The 27951-nt window shown below is 43.2% G+C and overlaps 1 protein-coding gene across 6 annotated transcripts; it reads right to left on the bottom strand.

The window, feature by feature from the left end:
* Positions 1–102: 102 nt before the first annotated feature.
* Positions 103–27951, bottom strand: usp9 (ubiquitin specific peptidase 9). Of its 6 annotated transcripts, none has more exons than XM_037280782.1 (48): positions 27927–27951; positions 24230–24493; positions 22689–22834; positions 21711–21790; positions 21356–21468; positions 20792–21010; positions 20588–20703; positions 20258–20509; positions 20043–20178; positions 19819–19971; positions 19161–19265; positions 18726–18932; positions 18294–18430; positions 18107–18145; positions 15540–15673; positions 15371–15461; positions 15163–15276; positions 14854–15082; positions 14461–14556; positions 14154–14365; positions 13842–14082; positions 12989–13138; positions 12765–12885; positions 12530–12660; positions 11829–12107; positions 11604–11729; positions 10702–10839; positions 10457–10623; positions 10234–10342; positions 10019–10165; positions 9770–9916; positions 9389–9596; positions 9061–9281; positions 8802–8989; positions 8558–8731; positions 8094–8235; positions 7211–7967; positions 6303–6426; positions 6009–6234; positions 5789–5918; positions 5479–5664; positions 5025–5245; positions 4851–4939; positions 4002–4158; positions 3633–3845; positions 2859–2888; positions 2474–2572; positions 103–1949 (listed from the first exon to the last, which is right to left on the bottom strand). In XM_037280782.1, the coding sequence occupies exons 2-48, from the start codon at positions 24323–24325 to the stop codon at positions 1698–1700; spliced, it is 7848 nt and encodes a 2615-aa protein (XP_037136677.1). In that variant the 5' UTR covers positions 24326–24493; positions 27927–27951; the 3' UTR covers positions 103–1697. The 6 variants fall into 6 exon arrangements, with proteins under 6 accessions (XP_037136677.1, XP_037136676.1, XP_037136678.1 ...); XM_037280781.1 differs by lacking the exon at positions 27927–27951 and adding an exon at positions 27105–27588; XM_037280783.1 differs by lacking the exon at positions 27927–27951 and adding an exon at positions 27005–27026.

The raw sequence follows: 27951 nt of genomic DNA, 5'->3' as shown, positions 1-27951 counted from the left end.
TCAAAAAGTTCAATGACTGCTACAATTGCTGAATAAATTGTGTTATTGTCTTAAAATGTTCCACCACTTTAGATTTGTCGAGAAATAATCATGACACAGACAAAGATTCCATGTTCTTTATTTGCTAAGGGCGCAATGCTTTTTTTGTTATATTTCTGTGCACAAAAAAAACCTCACAAAGTGAAAGTCCACATCGCGACTGTAGCTCCAGAATTCAATGTCACACCATGGCCAAAACAAAAGTCGGCAAAAAACAGGGCGCAGATTAGAACTCTGTACAGTCAATATTGTCTTTAAAAATAACAAAAGGACAAAAATGTTCCTTTTAAATCAAATTCTATTTTTTAGTGAAATACAACAAAATAAATTCTATAAAATAAGAGCAAAATATTTAAATATAATACGGTGGGCAGAATATTTTCATTTGCAGGAGTATTTGGTATGTTTTAGACAAAAAAAAAAAAAAAAAAGAGGAAAGAAAAACACGTATTCAAGTTACCAATTAAATACAGTATTTACTTATGTTTACCTTTTTACTACAGAATCACAAGTTAGTTGCAATGTGACTAACCAGCTGCTATTCCTAAGCACCACCTCCTGTGTTGTGACTGGTGGGTGAACCCCAAGCAGGTCTCATCTCAACATGGCATGGGTGGTGCCGGCTCCACAGAGGTGACGGAAGCTAAACCACGCTGTCTATGATACACCACAAAGATGGTCGCCGGTGCTGCAATTCTGTTGCATTCTTTTTTTTTTTTTCTGGGGTTGGGACGTGGGGGATTTTTTTCCTCCCTAAGCCGTCTATCCCACCGGCCAAACTCCACTGCCAAATGAGTAGGATTAAATGTGGAATTGAAAAGCCACTTAGTCGTACATTGGTTCAAAAATATTGCCCTCATTGTAGATGAGTAGAAAACAACAACAAAAAATCCTCAGAGTAACGCACCCCCTGTGAAGATGTGGAATAAGAACAGCTTTAGGTTGTTATGAACGTCCTTGCTCGGGCTACACTATTCTGGTGAGAAGCCATGCTAAATGTTACAGCATATTGACTGAGCATAAAAAATATTAACAAAAACCCCAAAAAAAGGCAATGATTCGTCGACCAAATGTTGCATTAACTGCTTTTTCACGTCCAACAGCGTAAAAGCCCACCCAGCCATCAAACAAACTTGACGCCAGGGGGAGCTAATGAACAACAACAACATACTGGTGAGAATAACAAACGCATCCTTCTTCGGCATCTTCTTCTACAGTTGAATGGCCGTTAAACCATCCCATGGCTGGAGCAAACTTTGACTGCGGAACATGGGTGACGAAAACAAAGTGTTTCGTTTTTGGGCAGGGATGTTTTTCTGTATAGTATCCATTGTTGTCATCAGTATGATCTGCAACCTCTATCCCAACAGCGAAGCACAGCGAGTGATGCTATTGGGCAATCCCAACAGTCACCAAACATTAACATTATGTACACCTTCCATCATCGCCAGTTCGGGTTTTTTTCTTTTTTTTTTTTTTTCTCCATTTATTGATTTAGAACTCTTCAAATTCACTTTCTCCACTCCTGTGCCCCCCCCCCGCTGGCTACGCTCTGAGAACCAAGAAGAGCAGAGGAGTAAGGAGAGCGGGTCGACAGAGGATCCAGGCACAGCAGAGGAGGGATGAGGCGGTAAAGGAGGCTTCGAGGAAAGGTGGCGTTATTCCTTAGGCAGGGCGGGAGCCGGGGTGGAGGCGGGGGCTGGGGTCGGGGCAGGGGCTATCTCTTCCGTGCTCTCCGAATTCTCTTGTGCTCTCGGGCCTGGGCTGGGGCCGCCGGGGCCTGGGGCTGGAACTGGAGTCGGAGCCTGCGTGGGGCCCGGGGGTGGAGCTGAGGCAGGGCCGGGGCGCTGAGGGTTGTTCATGTGCTGCGCGGCGGGGCCAGTGTATGGCTGCCCATGTGGGTGGTTGTTCTGGAGGAGAGCGTATACAAAAATATAATAATATACAGGAAGATGTTCAAGGATTGATGATGACTTATTCAGATTTGCTTTTTTTTTTAGTTTTAATCTGACTACACAGAGGACAACTTATTTATTTTTTTTTAACAGTCAATGTACAGTATACTGAACCTAAAACCACAACCACAAAATCATGTTATGAAAAGAACTCGGGATTCTGTGAAGTGGTTCATCAGTAATTGGTATACATACAAATGTAATATTTGTATACCGTAATTTTCGGACTATAAGTCGCGTTTTTTTTTTCATAGTTTGGGTGGGGGGGCGACTTATACTCAGGAGCGATTTATATACATATATATGGGGTTTTTTCACTTTTTTGGGCATTTTATGGCTGGTGCGACTTATACTCCGGTGCGACTTATACTCCGAAAATTACGGTACATACAAATGTTTGTGTATTGGATTTTTAGACCTCAAATTGTTACCAGCATCATGAACTAAATTGTACATCTGTACCGTTTGGTTATGACTACCTGCTGAAACTGTGTCGTTCCAGGAGAGTGTGGGTACAAAGAAGTGTCCTCAGGCGGCGAAGAGTCTTGATCGTCAGGGGCTTCCTGTTCATCTGGCTCCTGCAAACAGGACAGGAAAACAACACGCATATATTGACTGCATGCACCCGTATGATATTTGAGATTAATTTAAAACTATGGGATTGGTCAATCAATTTCAATACTGACATACACAAATACCTCTTTCATTCATACACATCATTCTTTATGTACCTTAAGCCACAGATGACTAATCAAGTTATAAGAAAGGAAAATAAGATGGGTGGGAGGTCAGTTTATAACCACAGTAACCCTTAACACCAGTAATTTGACCTTTTCCATATCCCGTGGTGCCTGGAATACTGACCTTCCCTGGGCTTCCCTGAGTACACTTGAGCTGTGTATGAAATATTACAAGAAGCATGTCACTCCACTGAAATTCTTTTAAACATTAACAAATACAACCAATTACACACACAACGCTCAGTGTAATGAGGGGTTGGGGGTTTGAGATGGGGGGCCCATTTGCATGGCTACTCAAAACTCAGCAACTTAAAGCACCTGACTGACATTTTCCAACATGCATTTCACTCCAGGCCTACCACTTTAATTCATGTATCATTCTTCACAGCAGAGGCTACAAAGACCAACAGCGGGGTAAAGTTTGGGGCGACTTTGGCTAAGTACCGTATTTTCCGAACTATAAGCCGCTACTTTTAGCACAACTACCTTAGCTTTGGGACATTTAAATACCCTAATGTGAAATACGAACTACTCCTGACCCCCAATAAAAGCTGGAGCAATAAAGTCCTTTGAAAAAAATGTAAACCATAAATATTCATTGCAATTGTTGACACAATACTTTTCACATTTTAGTTTGACATTGTCCATGCTTGTGTTGACATTTTAATATCGATTTCTCAAAAATGTCTATCATGGACCTCCTGAAGCCTCTATCAAAAGACTTCAAAGGGTGAGCTGTTTTAATTGATTTCTGATCGGATAAAATTCTCTTCTGAAATTTGAAGAACTTCTAACTGCATCTGCTGCTTCGGTAGTACCCAACCAACAAAATGCTAAAAGCGCGTGTCATACATGCATGAATGCGCTGCATATTGTGTTGGGTGTGCCAAGTCATTACCTCCTCAGGACAAAGTTCGCAGGCCTTGGCAAGAGTCATGCGTGCGCTGTGCGAGCGCTCCAGGAAGTAACCGTTGGACGTTTCATTGCTCTGGACCGGAGGTGACCAGTTGTTGTACGTGTACTGCGGGTTGCCGGAGTATGGCCGCCTCTCGAGCTCGTCGCCGAGCCACTCTACAGCCCACGTCCACTTTCGTTTCAGATCACCGTTACTCTGCATGAACACGGCAGACGTGAATAAACAATGCAAAGCAAGACGAAAACATGCAAATAAATGTGAGCCCAATGTGAGGCAAATGCGCCAAGCACTACTCCGAACATGCTGCCCAAGTTCATTTATATCATTTAGGAATGATGTGATCAGGTATACCTGGAGGATCTGGTAAGCCACAGAGCAATTACTGAAGAGGGCCACCATACACTTGATGCACTGGTATGCCCGTTTCTGATAGTGGTTTTTGGAACGCTGGATGGTGTCAAAGAGACCATCCCTGTCATCGGGAATTCCCTTCAGAACATTATGGATCCTACACCACAAAAACACGGAGAAGAGCATTATTATCAAACATTGTTATTTTGGTTGCTTCTCCAACAATTTTTCTACCAATCAGTGGAAGAGGAGCACTGTTCCATGTTGGACGCATGGACCAACCTTGCTTCTCATCACTGCCGTCTACAAGCCAGTTACAATTAACAGATTAACAGAATTTCTTGTTGAGGTAAAGAATCTCAGGACCATGTTCACATCTTTTACTTCTAATTCTTGGAGGCAATCAGTGCAGGTAGTGGCTTGTTACAGAGTAAATCACTATTGACATGAGAATATTCAACAAAGGTTTGCCATGAGGAGCAACCACTTTTCTTCGATTGTTATTGTAACATAAGCACAGCAACCGCTCCAGCATTTGACCAATGAATTATTTGCCAGATGATTTATTGTCAACACCAGACAGTTGTAGTGTTAGGGAGCTGGAATCCAGCGCAAGACACACTGGAAACGTCTTGGGACAATTTACTTAATTTAGCCATTAGCAGCAATAAAAAGTTACATCTATCATTTGATAACTTTTTTTATGCACAAATAACATCTTTAAAATGCATTTGACTTGGTGAGCACGTGATCTCATTTTCAGTCCATAGTAAGTAGTCAAGTTGGTCAAAGGTAAAAATTGTACATGAAAAATAATTTCCGTTTCCGATTTTAGCAATCAAGTCTGACCTGTGAGTCTGCCAGGAGTCCTCAATGAGAAGGATTTGTAGCAGCAAGTCCAAGTGAGGCCTCAACTCATAGTTATAGGAATATGCCACCTGTGCACAAGTCAAAACACTTCATTTAAGCCCACATGCAACCAATAGCGAAATTCTGGTGGTGGTGATGATTGTTAAGGTTTACCTGCCACAGTAGCTCACTGAGTACAGTGGAGGAAAACTGGGGGTTTTCCCAGCAGCTGAAGCGGAGAAGCTTCACCGTCTCCTCAGAGTTGCTGCAGTCCTCAATGATCTTCTTCACATAGCTGGTCCTCACAAACAGGATCTCAGCCACAAGCTGCTGCACCAGCATTACCGGGGCTGTCAGGTTGGTGTCCCCGTAGGGGTTAGGCAGAGGGGGGTTACCTGCATAGAAAGGTGTGCAATTATTAGAATGTGTCTGTGAACGTGTGTGTTTGTGTGAGCGGACGTAGCCCCTCAGCTCAAAGCTCTGGCAACACAGCACAGAAGCTCAGAGTGCCTGGTTTGTCAGTCACTATATCCTGAGCAAGGATGATGATCCTCATTGGGAAGCGCTACCATAGTGTTCAACTTATATGCATCTGAATTCAGGCAGCTGAAAGTGGAGGACAACGCACCATTGATTGACGACTGCATGCGCAATGATACGTCACAGCAGCGGACCAGTTGAGAGACCACCGTGTAGAGCTTGCCCAGTTCAGCGTACTGGTACTTGATGGGGGGGCCGGGGCCTTCGTCCAGCGCTACTAGCATGAACGTGGCAGGCACATTCAGCTTTAGCAGCTGGGTCTTTTCTGCCAAGCCTTTGTGCGGAGGAGGAAAAGAGCAGATAAGGGAGGGGGGAAAAAATGTAAGAAATGCATTAACAGGAATTAATACAGTAAATTCCTGCAGATGTGCATGACAGGTGGGCTGTACACTCCTTACCCAGATTGGCATACATGACAAAGAGGTTGAAGTACTGTTGCAGGTGACGGCCGTGTTCGGAAACCTCTCGTCTGAGCAAGTTGAGGACAGCTCTTAACAGGTGGTCACTTAGACTGAGGTTATCACAGCCCTGATCAACATAAAATCCAACAAATTACTTCAAGCGTATCAAGTGGGGAAACCTCAAATCGTCTTAAAAGCCACGAACAAAAAGCTAAACCTGAGCAGATGTTCCGGGCGAGGCAGTGGGGGAGGGGCAGGGGCCGTCTTGCAGCAAGAAGTGAGCGATGAAAACGATGAGCTTGGCAAAGGCGCCACGCACCTCAGCGCTCGGGCACTCCAGTAGGTACTCGGAGAAGCGGTTGGGGTAGGCAAACAGGACGTTGTGTGCAAACCAGTAGCGTACATTCTTACTATGTCTCAGCAGGATGCAAAGGGCGTCATACCTTATAATGGAGAAGGCACGTTTAAAGGAGGATAAAATGGAGGGAGAAAAAACGAAAAGGCTGCTTACCAATCACTGGCAGGACCCCTGACTACTTTCTTGGTGTGGAAGCCTGTGCTAAAGAGGACCCGAGCAGCCAGCTGAGCACTGATCATAGCAATCTCCTCAGCCTCTGGCAGAAGGTGGTCTTGCCCTGACCGAAAGAAAGAAAGAGCAAGGCTTGGAACAGCGGTCTCTACTGATTTAAAGCATTTGAGAAAACAGTTTAACAAAGCCAAATAAAACAATCCATTTGTTGTGTTTGTTCAGATTTTGACGAAAAATGCGGTGTTATCTCAAAACTTCAGCTTTACAGATGACAGCCACATGTACTGCGGTAAACATTTTTACTGCAACACATGATGATGATGATGTGATGCAATTACAGCCACCATAAAAAAAATTAGGCATGCTTGGATGAGGCTATTTGAGGAATTTTCTTTTTCTTGAAATCATCAACAACATCGTGCAGTGATTGTGTCACTGGGATGATAATTGACTTCAGACTAGACATCATCCCTACATAAAAAAAAAAAAAAGTAACGCACTGGAGTTTAAAAGCACAGTTATGAAGCATAAATGCAGAAAAATGCTTATAGCTGTTAAATCCAATGTCCCCACAGAATGGAAGCTCATCTTTGTACTGTGCAGTTTACAACATGTACGTCTTCGATGGCTGCTGGTATTTTCATTCGGAAAAAATACTTTGATCTAACTCAGCAGTTAACCATATGGACAACGGCGGTTATGAACTAAGATTGAACTTTTTTTTCCTGATGGGAAAAGGTTGGTATCTATCTGACCGCGGTGGTGTCCATTAAAGGGACAGCCGCTTTTTGAGCTAACATGGTGGTTAACCTTATGAAGCCACATTGTAAATGTAAAGTGCCTATTGGTGTTGTGATGATGATTTAGCAATGCTCAGACAAAACACATACCTGGAGGAGGGTTTAAATAGACACTGTTACAGGTCAGAAGTTTCTTAATGAACTGGAAATATTCCAGGCTGTATTGCATTCGGTTGTGCATAAATTGGACGTTCTGCTTGCGGACGCTGCACTCGATTACACCAGGCATCTTGACCTGATGCGGCTTCGCAGTGGAGATGGTCAACTCGGAGATGTACTTGACAAGCTCACTGTCCTTGTCTAGGGAGTCCATACGCTCATAGAAAAGGATGTAGGCATTCCACCATCGTTTCTGTCTTCGGTACGACATCCTTTTGATCATGTGATCAAACACCTCGCCCATGTATTCGCCGCCAAAGCACTGGTTCTTCATCTCCTCCTCGTCATCCATCTTGCATTCCGTCACGTCGCCGTCATCGAACTTGTACCAGCGGTTCTTTTCGCCATCGCCTCCATTTCTTTGGATGATGTACGAGTAGTAATGTCCGCCGCTGGCCTGGCCCGAGTGGACCAGCACCCCCACCAAACGGTACTTGGAGCTGCCCACAGGGGTGGGTTCAGAGGGCTCGTTCTGCTGGATCACTTGGCTCTCCGGGTTGACGTCATCGCCCTCAATCTTGGCCACGCCCGCTACTGTGTATGGCTCCATGTCCAACTCCCTCGGAAATTCAAAGTAGTCATTGAACTTGATGGCACATTCCCGCTCCCAATCATAGTCAAAGCGCTTCAGTTGGATAGCAAGGACCGGCGGCAGCTTCTTGATCAGAAGTCGCTTGACTGTGTCCACCTTAACAAGAAGACCCCCACCAAAATAAAAAACAAATTGATGCATTACAAATCTACCCATTACATCGCAATCATTTTATACATTAAAAACAAACAGGTGCTCTCCTTCTTATAATTCTTATCTTACCTTCTTATTACACTTTTCACAGTGGTATGCGTTGGCTCCCTCAAGGAGATCTCCTTTGACGTACTGCTCCATTGAGTCCAAAAGGTTCTGGTGATTCCTGATGTCTACATTAAGTGTTGTGAATGACTCCTCACACTCATATCTGAAAACAGAGCAAATAGATTTCTTTTGTTTTTTTGCATTTGCATCACAATCCCATTGAATTTGACACTGTGTATGATTCAACATGTAACAAGAGTTGTTCCACACAAGAGAGCAACAGTTTCTGCCTAATGCCTTGCCAACAAGTCAATCTTCTAAACGGATGGGCAGTGGAAATGTTTTGTGTGGGTCACATTATAACAAGAAAAAAAACAAATTGTACCAATAATGACGCTTATCTGATGTTGGATGTTTATTCAAAAAGTGTCGCATGATTGTAGAAGGCATGGTCACATTCTTCGAGATGCAAAAACAATACTCACCTGTGAGGGCATCCCTGACAGATCTTCTGATCGGCAAAAGAGCCTCCTAGCACTTTGCTAAGCATAGCGGGATGACCCAAGGCCTTCAGTGCTTCATCCAAACTATCCACCAAAGAATTGAAAAACTCTAAAGCGTCATGCTGTTCCCTTAGATTCACAGGTTCACCCCATAACCTGCAGGACCACAAATAGAACGTACGTCACCTTTCCAAATCAAACCAGTGGAAATGACCAAATTACATACCTGAATTGCTTCCAAAAGCCTCTTGGGACATAGTACTGCAGTCTGGAAGCAGCCAGGTGGCCAAAAATGACCTGCAGGTGACGCAAAACTCCAATGTTGTACTCCTTCCGGTCTTCTGCTTTACTGGCAGGCTTATCGTCAAACTGGTGGTGATAGCTAAACACTTCATCACGAGGATCCACGTTCGTCTGTTGGAACAAAAGTTAAGCAATTCTACAATGCCATATTTGGCCATTAAACTATAATGTCCTGTCAGTACCTCATTCTCCTGCTTCTCATCGCCTGACATGTCATCGTCCACATCGGTTCCCGTGCCCTCGATGGCCAGGATGCCGTGGCGAATGGGAGGAATCATGTACAGCTGCTGAATTACAGAGTTCATGTAACACGTGGCCCCAGCGTTCTTCAGACCCACAAAGCCTTTATTTGGCCGTGGGCCCACAGGAGGCAGGTATTCCCACTCTGTTAACGTTTCACCGCCTGGAGAGAGATGTGGAAGAGCTCAAAATATTGCAATATCTGTAATTAGGGTTTAGATCTTGGGGAGAAAGAAGCAGGGAAAAGCCTCTTTTAAACCAATGACCTACCCAAATAGTACATGTCCGTGAGCGTGTCGACGATCTGCTTGAGGTTGCGGAAACAGCCGACAGCAAGCGCGACCAGGAGCTCAAAGCCAGCGTTGATGGAGGCTGGGGCGCTGCACACTGGAATGGCCTGCTCCGTGGGGAACTCGCCACTCTTCATGTACTGCAGGTAAACGTTTGACGCCGGGAAGATGAAGTCGTCAATCAGCTCCTGATGATGAACAAAATGAATTTTAGCAACTATATAATAATTGTTGGACAGCAATCGTTGTTTTATCACATCAGGATGGAAGAACAGTGGCGTTTTACGTCGACAGATGTAAAAATCCTTCCCTTAATCTCACAAGCATAAAATGCAAATGGAACGACATGCATCAAGTGTACCTTGATGAGGTTAGCGCCTCCTTTCTCACAGCCAATGTAATACTTCTTCTCAGGAGTCTGGAAGGCAAGAAGCTCCTTGGTGACACCAATGTGGCCTTCCAAGATGGTCTCTTCCACACCGGTCTCGCCTGTCCTCTTGACTTCATCCTAGAAGATGCAAGACCAGTCACATCACCTCACATTGACAATGGCGACACACTACAAAAATGAATCCCATGCTAAGCGGAAAAAAAACAAAGGATTGCCTACCCTTATCCTTTTGAGCCAGTCAATCTCATTGTTGAGCAGCACCTCGGCATTTGGCAGGTTGATGTTGCTGTTGTAGGCATAGTTCAAGAGATGCCGGAGCAAAGTGAAGTAGTCCCCGGCGTGTTTAGCTCGCTCCTTAGCGGTGGTCTGTACGCAGGCGAGGAAAGTTAGATGTAATCAGCTGGAAAAAGAGCACGTCGTTTTGTGTTACTCACCCCCAGAACAGTGAAAAGGAGGGTAATAAAGAAAAGGAGGGGTCTGTGGCCCATGCAACACCTGGTTGCCATGAGGAAAAACTGCTCCTGGGCCATCTGACGCACTGATCTGTCAAAGGTAGAGAAAACCATGCTATAAAAACTGCAAATGTCAACCTATGCTGCTGCTGCTGCTTAGTCATCTATGCTTAACATATCCAACACAGTAGCGCAGCGCACTTACTTGCTGTGGCAGTGTAGCAGCAAGTCAATAATGAAGGTTTGCCATGCCCTCTCCTTACTGAGGGTGTCAAGGGCTGTGGGCATCAAGGCAAAACATAATGTCATCACTTCCAAGGCCTCGCAACACACCTGCTCGTCTTCTTCATCTGGCTCCTTAGCTGCGTTCGTCTGATAAGGAAAAACAAAATTTAAAAAAAAAAAAAAAAACTGCCATCGTAAAGTTCTCAGCCATTCATAGATATTTACCTTCTCGTATATCTTGCTGATATCTTCATTAGAACTAAAGACAAGCTGCACCGTGCCACAGCCTGAGGCCCACACTATTTTCTGTACCTCTCTGATGACACAGATGTCTGGAATAGACTTTGATGTCTGGAAGAAATTCTGAAAGTGCCATGACAACATCCATTAATATACACAGGAAGACAATTCACAACAGTAGAAATAAATCCAAATGTAGCATCATTTAATTAGCATCACATTTGTCTTGACAGTCAGTCAACCTTTTAAGGATGAGAAGTTATCACTTTGAAGCAATGTTGGTTTGTACCACACACATGGAGCACAGACTGTGAAAGAGCTGGCTCGGGAGGTAAGACACAAATATAGACCGCACACTGAAGTTAAAGGTTGTAAGACCATCTCAAATACTCCTGTTCAGAAATTTCATCTACGGGACTATTGCCAACCTTCATGCGGGCCACAAGGGGAAAACTGATCACAAGCTCATAATACAAATGGTAAAAATAGAGCCCAGGACAACCTCCATACAAATTAAAAGTCATCTCCAAGGTCAAGGTACATCAGATTGTCCCAGTTGAGTCAAAGTGGACTTCATGGGAGGCAACACAACATTTAAGGGAGCGGAATAAAACCCCACAAAGCTTCTCGGATAATCAGCTAGAGAGAAAATGGCTGCCCTGTGTCAGCTTGGTCTCAGTCGCAAGGGATGGGGTTTTGCAACAGGATAATGACCCATAACACATCTAAAACACCCAAGAATTGCAAAGAGCAAAGAATTGGACAGTCTGAAGCGTCCTTCTGCAAGCCCTGATCTAAAATCTTATTGAACAACTGTGGAAGGAGCTGAAAGATACCATCTGGAGAAAGCAATCTTCAAACCTGAGACAAAATACATTTGTAGTTACCTCATCAGAAATCTGCTGTGCCAGGCGGATGGCTACGTTGCGCAGCATACATTCTGAGGCAGGATTTGGAATGTTTTGCAGGGCACTCTGCAGCACCAGAGCCTGATCGTGAGTGGCCTGATTAATCTGTTAGGAATTGGAGAGTGAAGTAAGATTATCATCAGTAAAGTTTCAATCAGAACATTTGGGGAAACATTTTTCAAATTTTTCCATCTGTAGGCTAACCGGGGAAACGGGGATATTTCCCTCAGCGGTGGGCTGGCAGGCCTCTGCCACAGCTTTCACATGACCAAATCCTACAGCAGTGAGGAGGAGCTTGGCGATTTTCAGTGCATTGAGGTAAGCCCCGCGCCGTGTCTCCATGTCGGCTGACGGCAGGAAGTTATTCCGGGTGAGCATGCTCAACACCAGTGGCAAGCCACCGCTCTTCAGGAAGTTGTACTGAAAGTCACTAGCATCCTCGCCCAAAGCGGCGCTGGCTGGCATCAGCAAAGCATACACAACCTGGAAGACAGGCAGAAATCCATTACAAAAGTTGATCTGGTGTGTAGTGCAAATCTAAAAATGGCAAACTATTTTAAAAAGCCATAAAAACATTTAAAGCCCAAACGCTCATAATATATTGTCAACCACGTAACATAATTGCATGAGTCATAGTTCAATATTTCCTGATCTGTTTGTCAATTTCAAAAAACGAGTTGAGCATCTGTTATGGTTATTTGCTAGTTATCCTTGAGGTCAATGAGTAGTATAATTATGTCTGTGTATGTTCTTCTGTGGGTTTTTAGCTTGTATTTTTTTATTCTATTTATTCTATTTTTTTTTTTATTTCATGCACTGATCGGTTGGCACTTTTTAAATTTCATTGTACATGTGTGACAATGACAATAAAGATCTATTCTATTCTATTCTAGCCCTGGTTGTACCTCAATGAGGTAGAGCACTTGTGAGGGTGAGGGGCCAAAGAAACGGGAGTCCAGTGAAGGGCTGAGGCTGTTTTCTCCGAGCTTGGCATGGTCTAAACACACAGCACGCAGGTTCTCCACAGTTTTGTTATCTGTAGTTAAAAAAACAAAAAAACACACACACAAGCAGTGCAGCAGTTAAGCTTCCCTCAACTGAAAAGGCAGCCCCACAATGAAAGCACAGGAGAACAAGCACCTGGAGGCATGAGTTTCATGAGAACTCTGGCTCCATCTCTAAGTAGGGGCATGTTGAGTTGGCAGCCCAGGTCAGCCACCTGCCACAGGAAGGAGATGTACCGCGTGTGCAGCGACATGATCTGCAAAACAGAAAAGTCACTTAGAGAGATGCTCTTAAAATGCAATGACATTCAAACTTCAATTTGTGATGCAACTCTAAAAAGTGACCATGTTGAAACTCACCACGCCGGGAAGACAGCTCTCCACTTCAGGATTGGGCCCATCGCCATAGTGGTTGCCGTGGTTCCCTGGTGAGCCGGTGGAAGAGTCGGACGAGCTCTCCGGGCTGGAGGGCATGTTGGTGCTCACCTGAGTTAGCTTGGCTGTGATCAGCTAAAGAAAGAGGACAAAATCACTAACAACACTGTTTTATTAGAAAATACTGAATCTCCTCATATTGCAGCTGCCCTTCTCATAGACAACTCCCTTTTTGCATTCAGAGCAGTGAACAGGTATTCGCTGATTTCTTTCGTTCCTAGATGCAAGTTTGCAAACACTGATGTTAAAAGTGAACTGTTGAATCCATTGGATGACCGTTGTTAACTAAAAAAGCAGCACCTACGTAAAATTGCTCTGCATTTAAGATCTTTGTGATAACAGCGTATTTAACAAATAGCGTTGGCGTAGACCAACACGACCATACTAAAATGTGTGGGTCCTGTCTGTCTGCCTCAAGTTTTTCCATTTTGCTTCATTTCTCTTGGAGATAACTAAAGCCAGAAAAAAGTACATTTTATTTTTTTGCCAGAATGCCTTGTACGTGCAAAATCCAGTCCAGTCTGTTGGGGGACTTTCGCACACTCGCAGCTCGCTGGCAACAGCGGAGTGGCCGCGCTTTCCGACTGAGTGCCATAGGAGAATGGCCAACGAGCTTGCCGTTTGCCACTAGTCTTTGCTTTGCAAGATAACTATCAGGATTGAAATAATTCCCGTGAATTGAATCTTTGAAACTCTGTCCTAAGCAATGTCGATTACATCACAGTCCATCCAAGAAAGGCATCCAAAGACAAAACGAAATTACAATGTTGAAAGTTACCGTTTTGTCTTTCAAGTTCAGTTGTCCAATAAGCTTCCTGTCATCAGCAGGGTCAACCACCTCCCCTCCAATGAAGAGCTCTATCTTGGTATGTGCGGCGTTCGCTTTGATGCGATTTAAGATGCCGCGGCGCACAGAGCCAATTGTGTCATTGGTGTGTGACCAGATATCCAGGTCATCCACTTGGCGCCCCTGGTTAGGGAAGCGCACGATCAACGTGATATGTTTTCCCCGGAACGCTCTGAAAGAGAAATGAAAACATTGAAGAATGGACTCTCCAAATGGTTCAAGAGCTGAGGTTTGTGATTCTACCTGGACATGGGCAGGATGGTCCTCTCTTCATGGTAATCACTGTCACATTCATTGATGTACTCCTTGAGCACAGTAAGAACACGCACCATGCGGATTGCCTCCTGGCGGGCACAGTTTATGCTATCTTTATCTCCATCCAACACACACAGGGTGTCGTAAGAGGCCTTCAGACGGTCAAAACACGACTGGATAAAATCCTCATGAATTTCCACCTGCGATGACATCATGTCAAGTACCTTGTCATTAGAGAAGACAAGATGACCTGTAACCTGAAAATCACAAGTTTGGACAGAGTTCTATTGTGTACCTGATTGACTTGTAATTTTGGTCCAAGATTGGTGTAGATCTCCTTCAACAAGTCGATGGCTCTGCTCGCAATGTCATCGCTTCCTTGAATTACCACCTAAAACAAAAAAATAAAATCGTAAATATATTGCATTTCTTCAAAGAAGGGATCAATACTGTCCCCAAACACGATTCAAGCGCTACTGTCATAATGTATGACAACAGTATATTCCGCAAGTATTATTGCAGAGGTGGGGTAAAAAACGCGTGCGCCGCTGTGCACCATAGCAAAATCAAATGCAATTAGCCCCAAGCTGATTCAGAGATATGAGGTAGTAGTGGACTAATAAGGACAGGCATGCATTGAAACTATCACAAGTAAAGATTCGGAAGAAAAAGAATGTGCACTTCTCACCCTCCAAAGGTAGTCTAGGCCAATGAGTTCCAGGTCGTCCATCATGTAGGCCCTACGTTTGGCTACCAGTTTGCCCTCCCTGCAGTTGACGGCCTTAAAGAACCTCTCGAAGCACTTCATGCCATTCTCCGTCAACAGGGACGGGTCAAGTTGCAGGACATTATTCTCAAAGAAGTCCTTGTTGATGTCTGGGTCCAGGTCGGGTTCATCGCCCATAAGTTTGGAGTACCTGCAATGTGGCATTTGGAATGGTGCTGAACACATTTGTGTGTGGAATACACAAAATTGCAGGATCAAAGTCAACGGTACCATTTGAAGCAGGCCTCGCGGTCACAGAGGAAGACTGCAGTCTCAGCCAGACACTTCCAAATCTGCTTGGCCTGAGGGGCACAGAGCCACAGCTGGCCATCTTTAAGAAGGAACCTGGCACCAAAAAAAAGATAGTTAGTGGCGATTGGAAGTAACATCAAACTTTGCAATCCTTTGACTACCTTTGTATTTCAGTATCATTCAGTACCTCAGGAAGTTAAGTCGTTCTTGCACTTCCTGGACATGGCTGTAGCGGCTTCCTGGTCGGACTATCTGAGGGTCAAACTCTGCCTGTTCTTCTGCAATCATTTAAAAATATACAAATGATCGGTGCATCTGATTATTAAACTTTTCGATCGTATCTTTCCAAGGTCTACCTTTGGAGAATTGTCGCATTGTCTCCATGTAGGCCGACAGGTTCTCAGCCACGAGCGTAACTAGAGCGTGGTTGTTTTGCAGCTGGTTGATAAGGTCATGCCGGTAAAACACATGTGGATTCCTCTGGGTTTGACTACAATGTCAAGAGAAAAAAAAGTAATGGCTATAGAAGACGGCACAAGCAGGACAAAAATATTGAGCAGTGAAGAAGAAAAAAAAAGGACTGGCAATACAGGGGCAAGGAAAAAGCTGGCAATCAGCTAATTTTGTATTGGTATTAATCTGCAGCGCAAAAGATAAGATGTTCAAAACAGGAAGATTTTGGATCTGTCAAAGAGGTCACAACAATACTTATTTCCTGACTTGCAACCTTGAAATAACAAGAACCATGTGAGAACAATACAGCAATCTGTCATCATTATTAGCTCATTATCGCTTAACCGGAACTGGCTAGGCTCAAGCTGAACTACGAAATTCAGGAAATACTCAATTGCCCCAAATACCAGTGTGAACCCCCAATAAACAATGCAGTCCAACCTGGGGCCGTGTGCTTCAACCACTTAAAACAAAAACACCTCCTGAAAGTGACAATTTTCCCATTAGAAAAAAGGGTGACGAAGTGCAATCTCTGTTCATAAATGCTACGTTTCAGATGCAAACTCCTTAAACCAACTTGAATTCTGTTGCTAATTAAAACAGCAGCACTCTATGGAGGAAAAGGTGTTCTCCCTCAGATTAACTGAACTCTGGAGTGTGGCAAACAGGTTCCCTACACTGTCTTGTCCCTCCGAAGATCCAACTTGGAGGTCTTGATAGCGAAAGGGAGCAATATTGTGAAGATTGAGAAATATCTGATGTTCTTCTCTTTTTGTGTCTAGCTTCCGTTTAATGCAAGGCCCCACTGTAAGTGATATCGCTTGCTTAGGGAAGGAAAGCGTTTTTCTTTTTTTAATCACTAGGTGACCAAAAAAGGCCATTTGTTCTGCCAGTCTACACTTGTCTCAAAGAAAAAAATGAACTCAATAAAAGAGACAGCTCATGTTGAGATCCTAAACAAGGTCACAAACAAAGTGTTTCAACATTTTTCATATTAAACTGCAACCTGTGTTCTGCTGTAATCTTTATACGTCCGTGACATCAAATCAATGAAATGGGTGCAAGGCAAGAAGAAATGAATGCTGGCCGCAAGGATTGTGGAGCTCCATCTCAAATCATCTTGCGTCATTCGGTCTGATTTTTAGATTTCAGGTGTTTGGTATGATGCATGTGATCAATACTGTACAAACGGTGAAGGTGGGTCACAAATTACATTACTGAAGTCACATGTTCACCTTTCATGTTATTAATTTTTTTTGGGGGGGGACAAACCTTTGACGATTGGAGCACAAGTACAGTGATGCCTCAAGTTACGACCTTAATTCATACCGTGACCTCATTGGTAACTCTCGTAAATCGTGGTAACTTTTTTCCCATTGAAATGAATGAAAAGGCAATAAAGCGGTTCCAGACCCAAAATATGTTATACTTAATGTTCTGAGAAATATATTTTGTAATTTGAATCAGTATGTGGTTGAAATATAAAGTACAATATAAAAATGAAAATATACTTCATGAAGAAGACACAGTAAAGTGTTAATGCTTATTGCGCTTTAAGTCGAAGTGATGAGGGGAGAAGGACAACAGTTCCTGCATGAAATGAAAAAAATATATATCTTTTTCAGATTTAGACTTTTTATCCCTTTAGTCTACATTGTGTAAATGATCCAGGGAAGTATGTCTACTTAGCCACATGAATCAGAACTCTAGATGGCCACTGTTTGAATTGTGATTGTGTGTGCGTAGGCAGAACTTCCAGTCCAGCTATGCATACAAGCTTGCTACAGTGAACAGAAACAGTTTTAATGTTAAAACTATCACCCCACCCACCCAAATTTTCAGAGATGCTTGAATACAACACAATAACTATTACTCTAGCCAACATATCATATGTACTGTCAAATCTTTTTTGCCATGTTAATCCAAAATCTAGGCGGTTGCTGTTAAACTTGATTGAAAGCAGCACGTGTGTGTGCAAGCTTAAATTCTGGCTTCACACACACACACACAACGGCTTTCTATTTGCTTCTACTGAGACATCAAGTTTTATGTGGTGTTTGGGGATTTACAGCCAACAGTAACCTTTAAGTCATCCTGAGGTCTGATTAAGAATAATGATAAAAAAAAAAAAAACTTTCGCAGTGAGTTATGCACAGAGGCAATGCTGGTTAAAGCGGCACTGAGCCGTCCGCTCATCCATGCTGAGACATTTTGCATAACAAAACGTACGTACGCAGCAAAAGTTTTGTGCATAAGTTGAAAAGTTCATAAAAAGGCTCATCTGTAACTTGAGGTTACGCTGTACCTGTAGCATTCAACATGCAATTGGGGGTTCAAAAATCGAATTGTTAATATGATCACTTGAGATGGAGCCCAAGAGAAATGTATGTCATTAACATGTCAAAGAGAAAAGCTGCAATGTTGGCCAGTGGAGAAGCAGGTAGAACCCTAGTGTTGCAATTCAACTTACCCCACTAAATTCATTTGCATGTTAATTCGCATTTTCTTTCTGAAAAAACAACAGGCATGCAGACTACATATTTTTTTGAAGGAAAAAGACCACAAGCATTACAGCTCCAAAGTCTGACCGATTGGAAGCGGAGTTTGCTTGTTTGTGGTTGTGTGTGAACTGCAGTGGATGTCAACCATGAGCTCACCTTAAATTCTGTGGCGCTTCTCCAAAAAGGCTACAGATTTCTCTGATTTGTTTCAAGGCGGGAATCACCCATTTGTCATTGGTTCGCAACTCCTCAATGAAGCGATCGATCCACTGGATCTTCTGGGTGTCTCGGTCCTGTGAATACAAAAAGGGCACAGTCAGTGGGTATGTCTCTAAATCTTATCACTGTAAATGTCATGAGACGCCATGCATTATAATAGTATTGTACCATAAATTTGAGTCGGCAAAAATGACATATCGTACTTCAGTATTTAACCAATTTTTCCATTTAGTTTTTGGTTCACAGGTACAAATTTGACTCTTGTTAATAAAAACATAAAAAAACGGAATCATTCCTGCTGATAATAATACTGTAAAATTGTATCTCTTTATACAACATTTCACACCGATAAAGAACGTAAAAACTTGCCTGTGAGCAGCTGTAATCTAATATTTTGATGTGAGCGCTCAGAGCTTGGTCCATTATATCTACAGGCACATCATCGCTGTGGGCCAGGTTCCACAGCAGATTGAGGACCTTGTGGGCCATCACGCCGTCCTTGTCATCCTCGGCCAGGCGGCGGATAAGCTCCAGCAGTTTCTCACGCTGTTTCTTGCTGGCGTTCGTCCAGCTTGCCTGCACATCAAACGGTTAGTGAGGTCTGTTGATGGTATCCAGTGAATTTTACCACCAGGACATTTACAAAACAAAATCCCAAACACTCACACATTTAAAAAGGTAAATAATTACATCAGGACATTTACAAAACCCCAAACATTCTTGGATGAAAAGAAATAATATATATATGCTCACACATTTAAAAATGCTAAATAATTACATCAAATAATGAAGACTTTGACTCACCTTGAAACAGTCAAATAGATGATCAAGCTGCTCAGGGGAAAAATCCCATGCTAGCTTGGCCAGGAGGTCATGGACATTTTTCACAATAGCCTCATGTTTCCCAGCCTGCACACAGAAGGAGAGGGGGGGACGAATTACCCTTAAATATACAAAGATTTATCAATGATGTAGTGAGTTTTGATTAGAAAGCAGCGATTTTGTGGGTAAGTCTCTGCTGTTCTTTGTCTAGGTTTTTATAACAAATTTCCGTTACACTTCTGAGTGACTTGTTTTTTTCTTTACGATGCATTTTTGGACTTGACTTTAATCTTGATTTGATTTCATTTTTTTAATATTCTCTCATTTTGAATTTGATACCTACAACAACTAACAACAAAATCTTGAACGCAAAAGACGGGGAAAGTTGATGAATCTTTAAAAAAAAAAAAAAAAAAAGAAAAGAAAAACTTCTGTTTGGAATATCATAAAGGTGAACAAGATTAATTGGAAAAATGCGATTGTCATGACTGGGTATAAAAAGGAATATTCCCAAAAGGCTCAATTGTTCACAACCAAAGATGGAGCCACTTTGTGAACAACAGAACCTTGGAGGTTCCAGTATATTAAAGCAGTAGTTTTCCCATAAAAGACCTCATCAGGACAATAATGGAATGCCCACCTGTGCTGCCCAGATGTTGTCGAGATCCTGCATGGTAAGAGCTTTCTCTTTGATAACAAAGCGAAGGATCTTTTCCAGTTTCTCGACGTACTGAGGCTGGTGCAAACTGTCCCTCAAGACGATGGAAAGGATGTGGTTCTGCTGGATCCACTCCTAAAGCACAACAATAAATAACTTAAGTACAGACACGAAAATGGGAGTACGTATCGGGCGAGTGGGCTCACCGCCATGCGCTCTGCAGTGAGCCATTCATCCTCCTCAGGGTTGTGCCGATGAGTGTAGTAGGACACACTGGAGATCACTTTGTTGACTTCATTTAGTGCATTCATTTTGCCATTAAAAGAAGAAATTTGCAATAACCTGGGGAAAGAAAATCAAATGTTTATACCAGATCATTTCAACATTGTGTTGCTTTTCCATTCTGATGCATTGTCCTTACCTAAGAATCATTTTTAACCTAAAAATCTCTAAATTCTTCACAGTCTCCTCTTGCCCTGGTACGCGCGATGCAAGACTCTTTAGAGACTTGATTATCATGGACAGTGCGTCGTTTTTGGCTTCATTCTTGGCCTCTTTCTTAAGCTCCTCGTCAGTGAGGTTCTCCAGGAACTGGGGGACCATTTCAATGACAGGGAGGAAGTATTTCTTCACTGTGTGCAAGGTGAGGAACTCATAACACTGGCCAAAAGGCCTGCAATGAAAACGAGGAAGAAACATGAATAGTCAAGACAGAACATGGAGAGAAACACGGGCTCGTCAACAAGTTTACTTGATAAGTGCAGCGATGATCTGGACGTTCAGTGCTTCGCCGCTCATGAAGCGATCGTGCAACATTTGAAACCCGTTTAATGTGCCAAATTTATTTATTAAGTCCACCAACCAGCCCTGCAATTGACAAAAGAGAGTCAAGACACCAAAATAAGACACTTTGATTCCACAACTAAGGTGATACTCAGGATTAGCGTGGATATACCTTAGGCGAACGTGGGTCGGGTGGTCTGGCGAAAAGGTCATCATCGGCCAACTGCGCTACGGCAGGGACGGTCTCAGAGGGCCGCGTGCCATTATAGATGTGGAATTTGCAATGAGGGTTGGTGGCCATAGCCAGCAGCTCTAGTAGTGGGAACCAGTCCTGAGAGAGCTTTGCCACACACAGCTCCACCAAGCGGTGTGTGTTAGTGATGATACACCGCTGGAAACATGGATTGTGATAACATAAAAAAAGACAGAAAAACAATTTTAAAAAAATAAATAAAAATGAAAACAATTCTAACCTGACGCGTTAACAATATTATTGGTTTTGGATAGATTGTCAATTTTCAATGCCCTCCACATGGTAGTGTACAGCAGTTACAACCGTGTCATCAGCAAACGGTCGCAAAGACGTTTGCCAAACATTCGCCAACAGTTCTAATAGTTAACTATTTTCAACTGTTAGCGACCTTTTAGGAGCCCTAATGAAATACTATTACTTTCTACGTGTGCAGACACTCGCGGCTCAGTGAAATACGGGCTTTAGCATTGCTAAAGTACTCACATGAATCTCAAACTTCCAGCCACTGACTGCCTCGTCTGTTAGAATCTTTGTAAACGAGATAGTCAGACCATCTCGGAAAAACCTCTGACACGCCTCACACTTCACATCCAGTCCTGCAGAAAGAAAACACAATTTCTGAAATATCACACATAAAATGTTAACCATGAATTCTGCTCTTTCAAATCCTGAGGGAGAATGTTGGCCGGCAGTTTGTTAATTTAAGCTCAAGTGCACTTGTGTTCTGCAGCAAGACAATGATGTAAAGCACAGCAGAAACTACTGAATAGCTTTATTACAGGAAAAAAATATATAATATTCAAGGTTTTGGAGGTGGCCCTGTCAAAGTCTCGCCTACCTTTTTTACTGAGGTCTATTGCAGCCTCCAAAAGGACTTCTAACTCTCCTTTTGGCAAAACTGGAACCACCCAACGAGGCCTGGGAAGAAGGAGAGCAACAATTGTCAAGAAATTCCAGCAGGTGCTGACTTAACGGTGCAATAATTGATCAAACCATTCCTGTGTTGTGCGAGGTCATACAATTCTAGTTCACAGTCATGAGAAGTTGGGATGGGGAAGTATCAGTATCCGGCCCAATGTATCGGTAGCCGCGATGGCTGCCTATGCCAGTCATCTGTACCAAGTTGCCCTCTTGTGGCCGTTGTACTATCAGGAACCAAATGGCGCTAATGGAATGTTTGACTTTTTTCATTTGCACACTGAGATTTATCTAAACTTTACACCGCGTTCCGAATTACTACGCAAGTAATTGGGGTGGTTTCTCTCATTTCTATAAATAGTCTATGCAACTGGCACTCGGTATGATTTAAGTCACCAGCTGTTAGACAATAATCTGAATGGTTTTAAACTAGCCATTCACTTCTTTACAACCATAAAATGCCTTGAAACCCAGATGTACATCATTTCAAACTGCATTTAAACAAAGACTACATTAAAAACAAATGATTGTACTTGAAAGACTCCATTTGCATAGACTATTAACTTGCATGATTTGGAATGGGGTGTATGTTTATAGGGTCTACATTAATAGGGATACTGAATTCTTAGTGTTACATTATCATTAGTGCTACCAACATTTATTTACCAACTCAATTTCTGTATGGCAGAGCATTTTTCTGTTTCGTATTCTATCATCAATACACTCACATGCCATTAAGATGCACTTTGTATACATATTATGTGTATGTTCATAAGGTTTATATTAATACTTAAGAGTGCATGATCAGTTGACTTGACACAAAATTGCAAAATTGACTTAAGATATTAGGACCATATAGAAGGTGTGACGTGATAGCGAGTGCAGGCTTCTTGTGTACCTGTTGATCATGTCATCTAGCTTGGCTAGGTCAGTGTGGGGGAAGGCGGGCTCCTCCTCCTCCAGCTGGGGAGGTCCATCCCCTTGTCCATGCTCGCTGGGTGGGCTCACTGGAGAATTCTCATTAGATGAGTTAGGAGACGAAGTCTGAAATATCATCAAAATACATTTAAACAAATGCAGTCATACATGAATTTGAGGCTTTGTAAAGTGAAGGCCATTTACCGTTCTTAATCAAATTGATTTTTCATCGGTGTGACCATAACACGTTTTTTTGGAGGGGAGGCAAGATGCGAATGTCATTCGCTGATGTAAACATGCTTGGCAAATGCTGATTTTGGCTGCGGGTCTGAGCTCGACAATGAAAAATAAAAATACTTGGCTTTAATCTCTATTCAGCAAGTTCATGAGACCTGGCTCTCATTTGAATATAGGCTGTGTACTGTAGACTATACGAAGTCTGCATTCCCCATGATTTTATAGGATCAATGTTGCGGTAGGCAGGTGTGAGACCAGGTCTCAAACACGCCATTGAGAGTCAACATGACGGATGGACAAATGCAAAAGTGAGAAATGTGAAATGCAATGTGTGCGGCAAAGGCTCCTCCTGCTTGGCTGACCTACATATACAGTTTGCCTCTCACGTATCACCACAGCTCATCAACACACACTTGCTACAGACACACACACAGACACACACAGACACACACACACCCTCAGATCCATCACTCAGGAGGCTCTGTTCATTGATGCCCCATCTTCACTTTGCCCCTCTTTCCGCTTCCCCGCTGCACCACTCTCTTTTCATCCCCTTGGGCATCTGTGCATGTGTATCTGGCAGGGTGCAAGATGTATTTGTTAAAACCTGCACTGCAATGTCTGGAATTGTGGAAGGGCATTTGAAATTGTCCTGAATCGTATAGAACGTAAACTATCAATAGTATCATTGCTGAATTATTATGGGGAAAAATGGCAACATGACCCAAGGACCAATAAACTATCCAACTAAATATCATATCCTAGTCCTCATTGACATTAGGGGTGGGCGATATTCATCAACATTGCTTTCACATTATCGAGGATTAATACTGCCTCAAAAAGGAGAGGCAAATAAGTCCATTGATGGCCGCAAAGTAGGAGGAAGTGATGAAATCCTCATTCGGCGAATCAGCGTGCATGAACGGCAAAGGCATCGCGTTGAAAGCGCACATTACCTTTTGGGAGTGAGATGAAACGGTATCATGTTCAAAGAGGACGTCTGAGTCAGAGAATACAAACGCAACCCAAGATTGTCCAATTTGACTAAGTTGTCTAAGAGACAGCGTTTGACCTTGCAGACAAAACAATGGTCGAACCTACATAATCGCGTCGCACAAGCAGACACATAATATAATAATAAATAATAATAAAAAATAAAAAAGAAGAAAAACAGACACGGACACAGTGTAGTGATATAAAAACAATTTGATTGCGGTCTGTATTTATAATGACCAAAGTTGGAACCTGGAGCGAATACATTTACATATCTCATCTGTTGCTTACCTGATTCTGTGGCAACGGAGGTTGGCTCTGAGCATCAGGCGCCTGGCCCTGGCTGTCATTGCCCCCCACCGGAGAGCCACGCGTGGTGGCCGTCATGCTCGCCACGGGGCAGATCTTGGCAATCTTGGCCTCTTTATGCAGCGCTGACCAGGAGGGAAATCAGAGCCGCCTCAGCCGTGGAGGAGAGGGAAGAGAGGCCGAACACGCGAGAGACGGACACAAGCACCTGGAGATCTGGATGAGCTGCTGAGACCATTGCATAACCTAGAGTGATGAAGGACAGTGAGAGGGGAGGGAGACAGAAAGAGAAAAGGGTTAAAGGTTGGGATTAATCAGTAGGCCAAGGGAAGCGACTTGCAATAAATATGCAAAAGGGACTTTCACTGCGTCAATCTTATAAAACAAAAACATTATGACTTCAATGACATCCAATTGTAGACCAACACAGAAAAATCTATGTATAAACAACAAACGTGTTCATAAAAATTACTATCTCTACTTCGGAGGGAGTTCAGAGCCATCACAGAAACAGGTTTTCCAGCAGATTTTCTACCTTTAATAGCTTCTGTGTAAAACCCAAAATAAGTTATGGCCCTTATGCGGATAGTTTGTGGGATTTGTCATACTTTGAAGTCGACAAACAATGCATTCTAAGATAGGCTCATTCCCCTTAACAATTACTTTAAGCGTCAACATTTCAGTCTATAATGAGCAAACAAAAGGCAAAGTAAACAAATCTGTCCACGGGCACAAAGTGGCAATCAATGATGATTTTTAGACTTGCATTTCTTTAAACATCGCCGTCAAGGAACAACACATCATTAAAGATTGGGTCGTCAGTATCTTTTGTCAGAAATTTGTCTGAGGTATCCAATCAGTGTCAAACCTGTGGCACCCACCATAATTTCCTGCAAGGGAGAAACTTTCATTACACTCTTAGGCATACTTGGTGTAATGAAGCCAGTTTTAAGCCTGATTCAGTCAGCCTTAAAACTGGCTTGACTGAACACATTTCTGCCTTAAGAGTACCAGTTGCAATGGTGATCATGTATATTTTAAATAGCTATTGCATTTCACATCGATTTAGTCATGATTGCTGTGCCATCAGTGATCATCAACTGGCGGCTCGCCGAACCGTCCAATCAGGCTCACGACTGTATTCCATCATTTCGAAGATCAGAGAGAAAAGATCATGTGACCCACAATAAAGCAACAGAAACTGCAAAAACTAAGACTATAAAGGCCGAAAATGCATTAGGTTTTGTAATGAAATTGAATGCCATACAAAAACAATAAACATCAACTATCAATGTTATGCCAAAATCTTTTTTCTTGAGGGTCCGTCCAGCAAGATGACTATCCGGTAAAATTCTGCCCTTCTGACCAATAGTTGGTGGCTCCTTATTTACATTTATTAAAGTCAATTAAAGTGTTTGTGCTCCGATGATTTTCACTTGATGGCGTTTGAAATTAACAGTAATTTATCAATCATTTATTTACCCAGGTTTTTATCCTAGCTCTGCAAATACTAAATGCCATTTAAGAACCGAACCAAAAGATGGTTGAACCCCAGCCCCCCCAAGCCAACCATCCCACCGGTGTTGCTAACCCACCTGACAATACAATTAACACACTAAAAGCTCATTCTAGAACAAACTTCATGTCGACCGGCCTTTTGGACAGAACCGGCTTTACAACATTCGCGCAGCATTCACACAGCGTCAAGTACGAACCGATAACGAATGAATGTGGCGTCCATGGTAGAAAGAAGTAGTGGATGACAATTGTGGAGAGGGGGAAAACAAGCCCTTTTAATTATTCGCGGTGAATGGCTGGCATTATTTGACGTCTGCTTTTCGAGCTTAGCGAACGTGCAAGGCGATCCACCCAAACAGTCGAGCCTCCGTGGAGGCCTTGTCGTCAAAAGCGAATTGCGTTGAATCGTGCAGGCCTCATCATCACTCGGCCCGGCCTGGCATTAGGTTAACCGCTCCCATAGAAAACGCATTAATAAGCGAATGACAAGAGGGTGAATTCTGTTCGCGTCCCACACTACCAGCAACAAAGTCTGCGTGGGCTTGTGAGGCGTTCCCCGTTGACCAAGTTGTGTTTCCGAAACGCCATTTGCAGTTAGCTTGGGACGCGCTAACGATGGTAGCCATTGCTGCTAACGTCCCAAGTCGGTGCAGTTAGCTAACCCCCTTCTATTTTGACAAGCGCCGAGCTCATATGACTCAACATTTAAGCATTTTGTCCAACATGTATGTAAATCAACTTTTGAGAGCAAGAAGAAGGCCATTGTTTAGTGAAAAGATAAAAGGTGATCCTCTCATGAGTAACAAGAGCTATAACTGAACACAGGGGTCGTCTATTTCCTGAGTTTAGACTTCTATCATCCAAGTTTTTAACTCATAACAACGATGCACTTTCGGTAATACCAAATGGGAATAAAAACATCCAATACAATAGAGCATTTAGCACATATGATGTTCATTAAGGTTGTGAATACCTATTATCTAAATCATACATGTTAACACCGCTAGACAAAACATGTATAGAAAGTGTTCAGTTAGTAGACAGTGTCGACAATTGACGGGTAGCTAGCAGTAGCCAGTAAAACCGGGTGAGTTCGTGGGAACGTACGTGATGTTAGGACAATGAATCGCAGTTTAACCACCTTGTCACACGATTACACAACGAAAAAGCGATAGCCGTGAATGGACTGCATCTCAGCACACGAGAAGCACAAATGACACCAATGCAATAGTTGGTTACCTGCCGTGCACCACAGCAGCTGACGCTAGTAACTTGCTAGCCGTGCGGCTAACAATCCCCTCAAGCGTTAGCCTACGGAGCTAGTTAGCTAACAACTCACCAGGAATTTGATATGACTTCCCCTCTATTCACCGGCTACATCCAGCCTTGAGCGGCGGCGTCGTCGTATATTATATAAGCGTGGCCTGGTACTGGTGACGGCTTTTCGCAGGAGACACCGACCCACAGCTAGAAAGATCTCTAATTCCGACGTTTCCCCTCTCTTGCTTCTGGGTGTTTTTCCCTGCGTCACCGGCGCAGTCACAGCCCCCCGACTCTCGACCAATTTCTGGGGCTTGTCACTTCGGTCCAAGCAGCAGTCACTCACGCACAACTTGAATCAGTACAACATGGCGGAAGCGCAGTCGGGTGCGAGCGGCGCTCCGTTTTAAAATAGGCCAGAGCAGCGGAGTCCAACTCCAAAAGCGTCGGCCCTCGTCTGTAAGGAGAGATTGCTCTGCAGCCGTGGAGCAGCCCAGTCAACACATCAGCTGAACGGAAAGTGCATTTAACTGGTCCAGTCTGATCGCCTGAGAGAGTCCGGATCCGTTAAACTCCAGCTCCGGGGTTTGGCTAAAACTGGACGATGAGCTCAGCCCGAAAGACCATCGCCGCCCACCATTTACTAATGTTGCGTTCCAGTGAAACACGAAAAGTCGACAATTTTGTGTTTTTAACAGGTGCACCCATTATGGCACTCGAAAAATGGTGGAACCTTGAACTCCACTTTCAAAATGGCCACGGAGCCTGTCAAGAGCAAGTGAAACTAGCCAGATTGTTGTTGGCATTGTTGCTTTTAGTCACATTAAATTAACTCCTGCTTATGCCATATTTCTGTGTGTAAAGTACTGTCAATGCGAAATTAATAATTGGCGTTGCTTACCCGTTAGTCGCCGCTATCCAGCGTT

Source organism: Syngnathus acus, chromosome 21 (assembly GCF_901709675.1).
Source record: "Syngnathus acus chromosome 21, fSynAcu1.2, whole genome shotgun sequence".
NCBI classification, from domain to species: Eukaryota; Metazoa; Chordata; class Actinopteri; order Syngnathiformes; family Syngnathidae; genus Syngnathus; species Syngnathus acus.
This window is presented reverse-complemented; position numbering and strand designations above follow the sequence as displayed.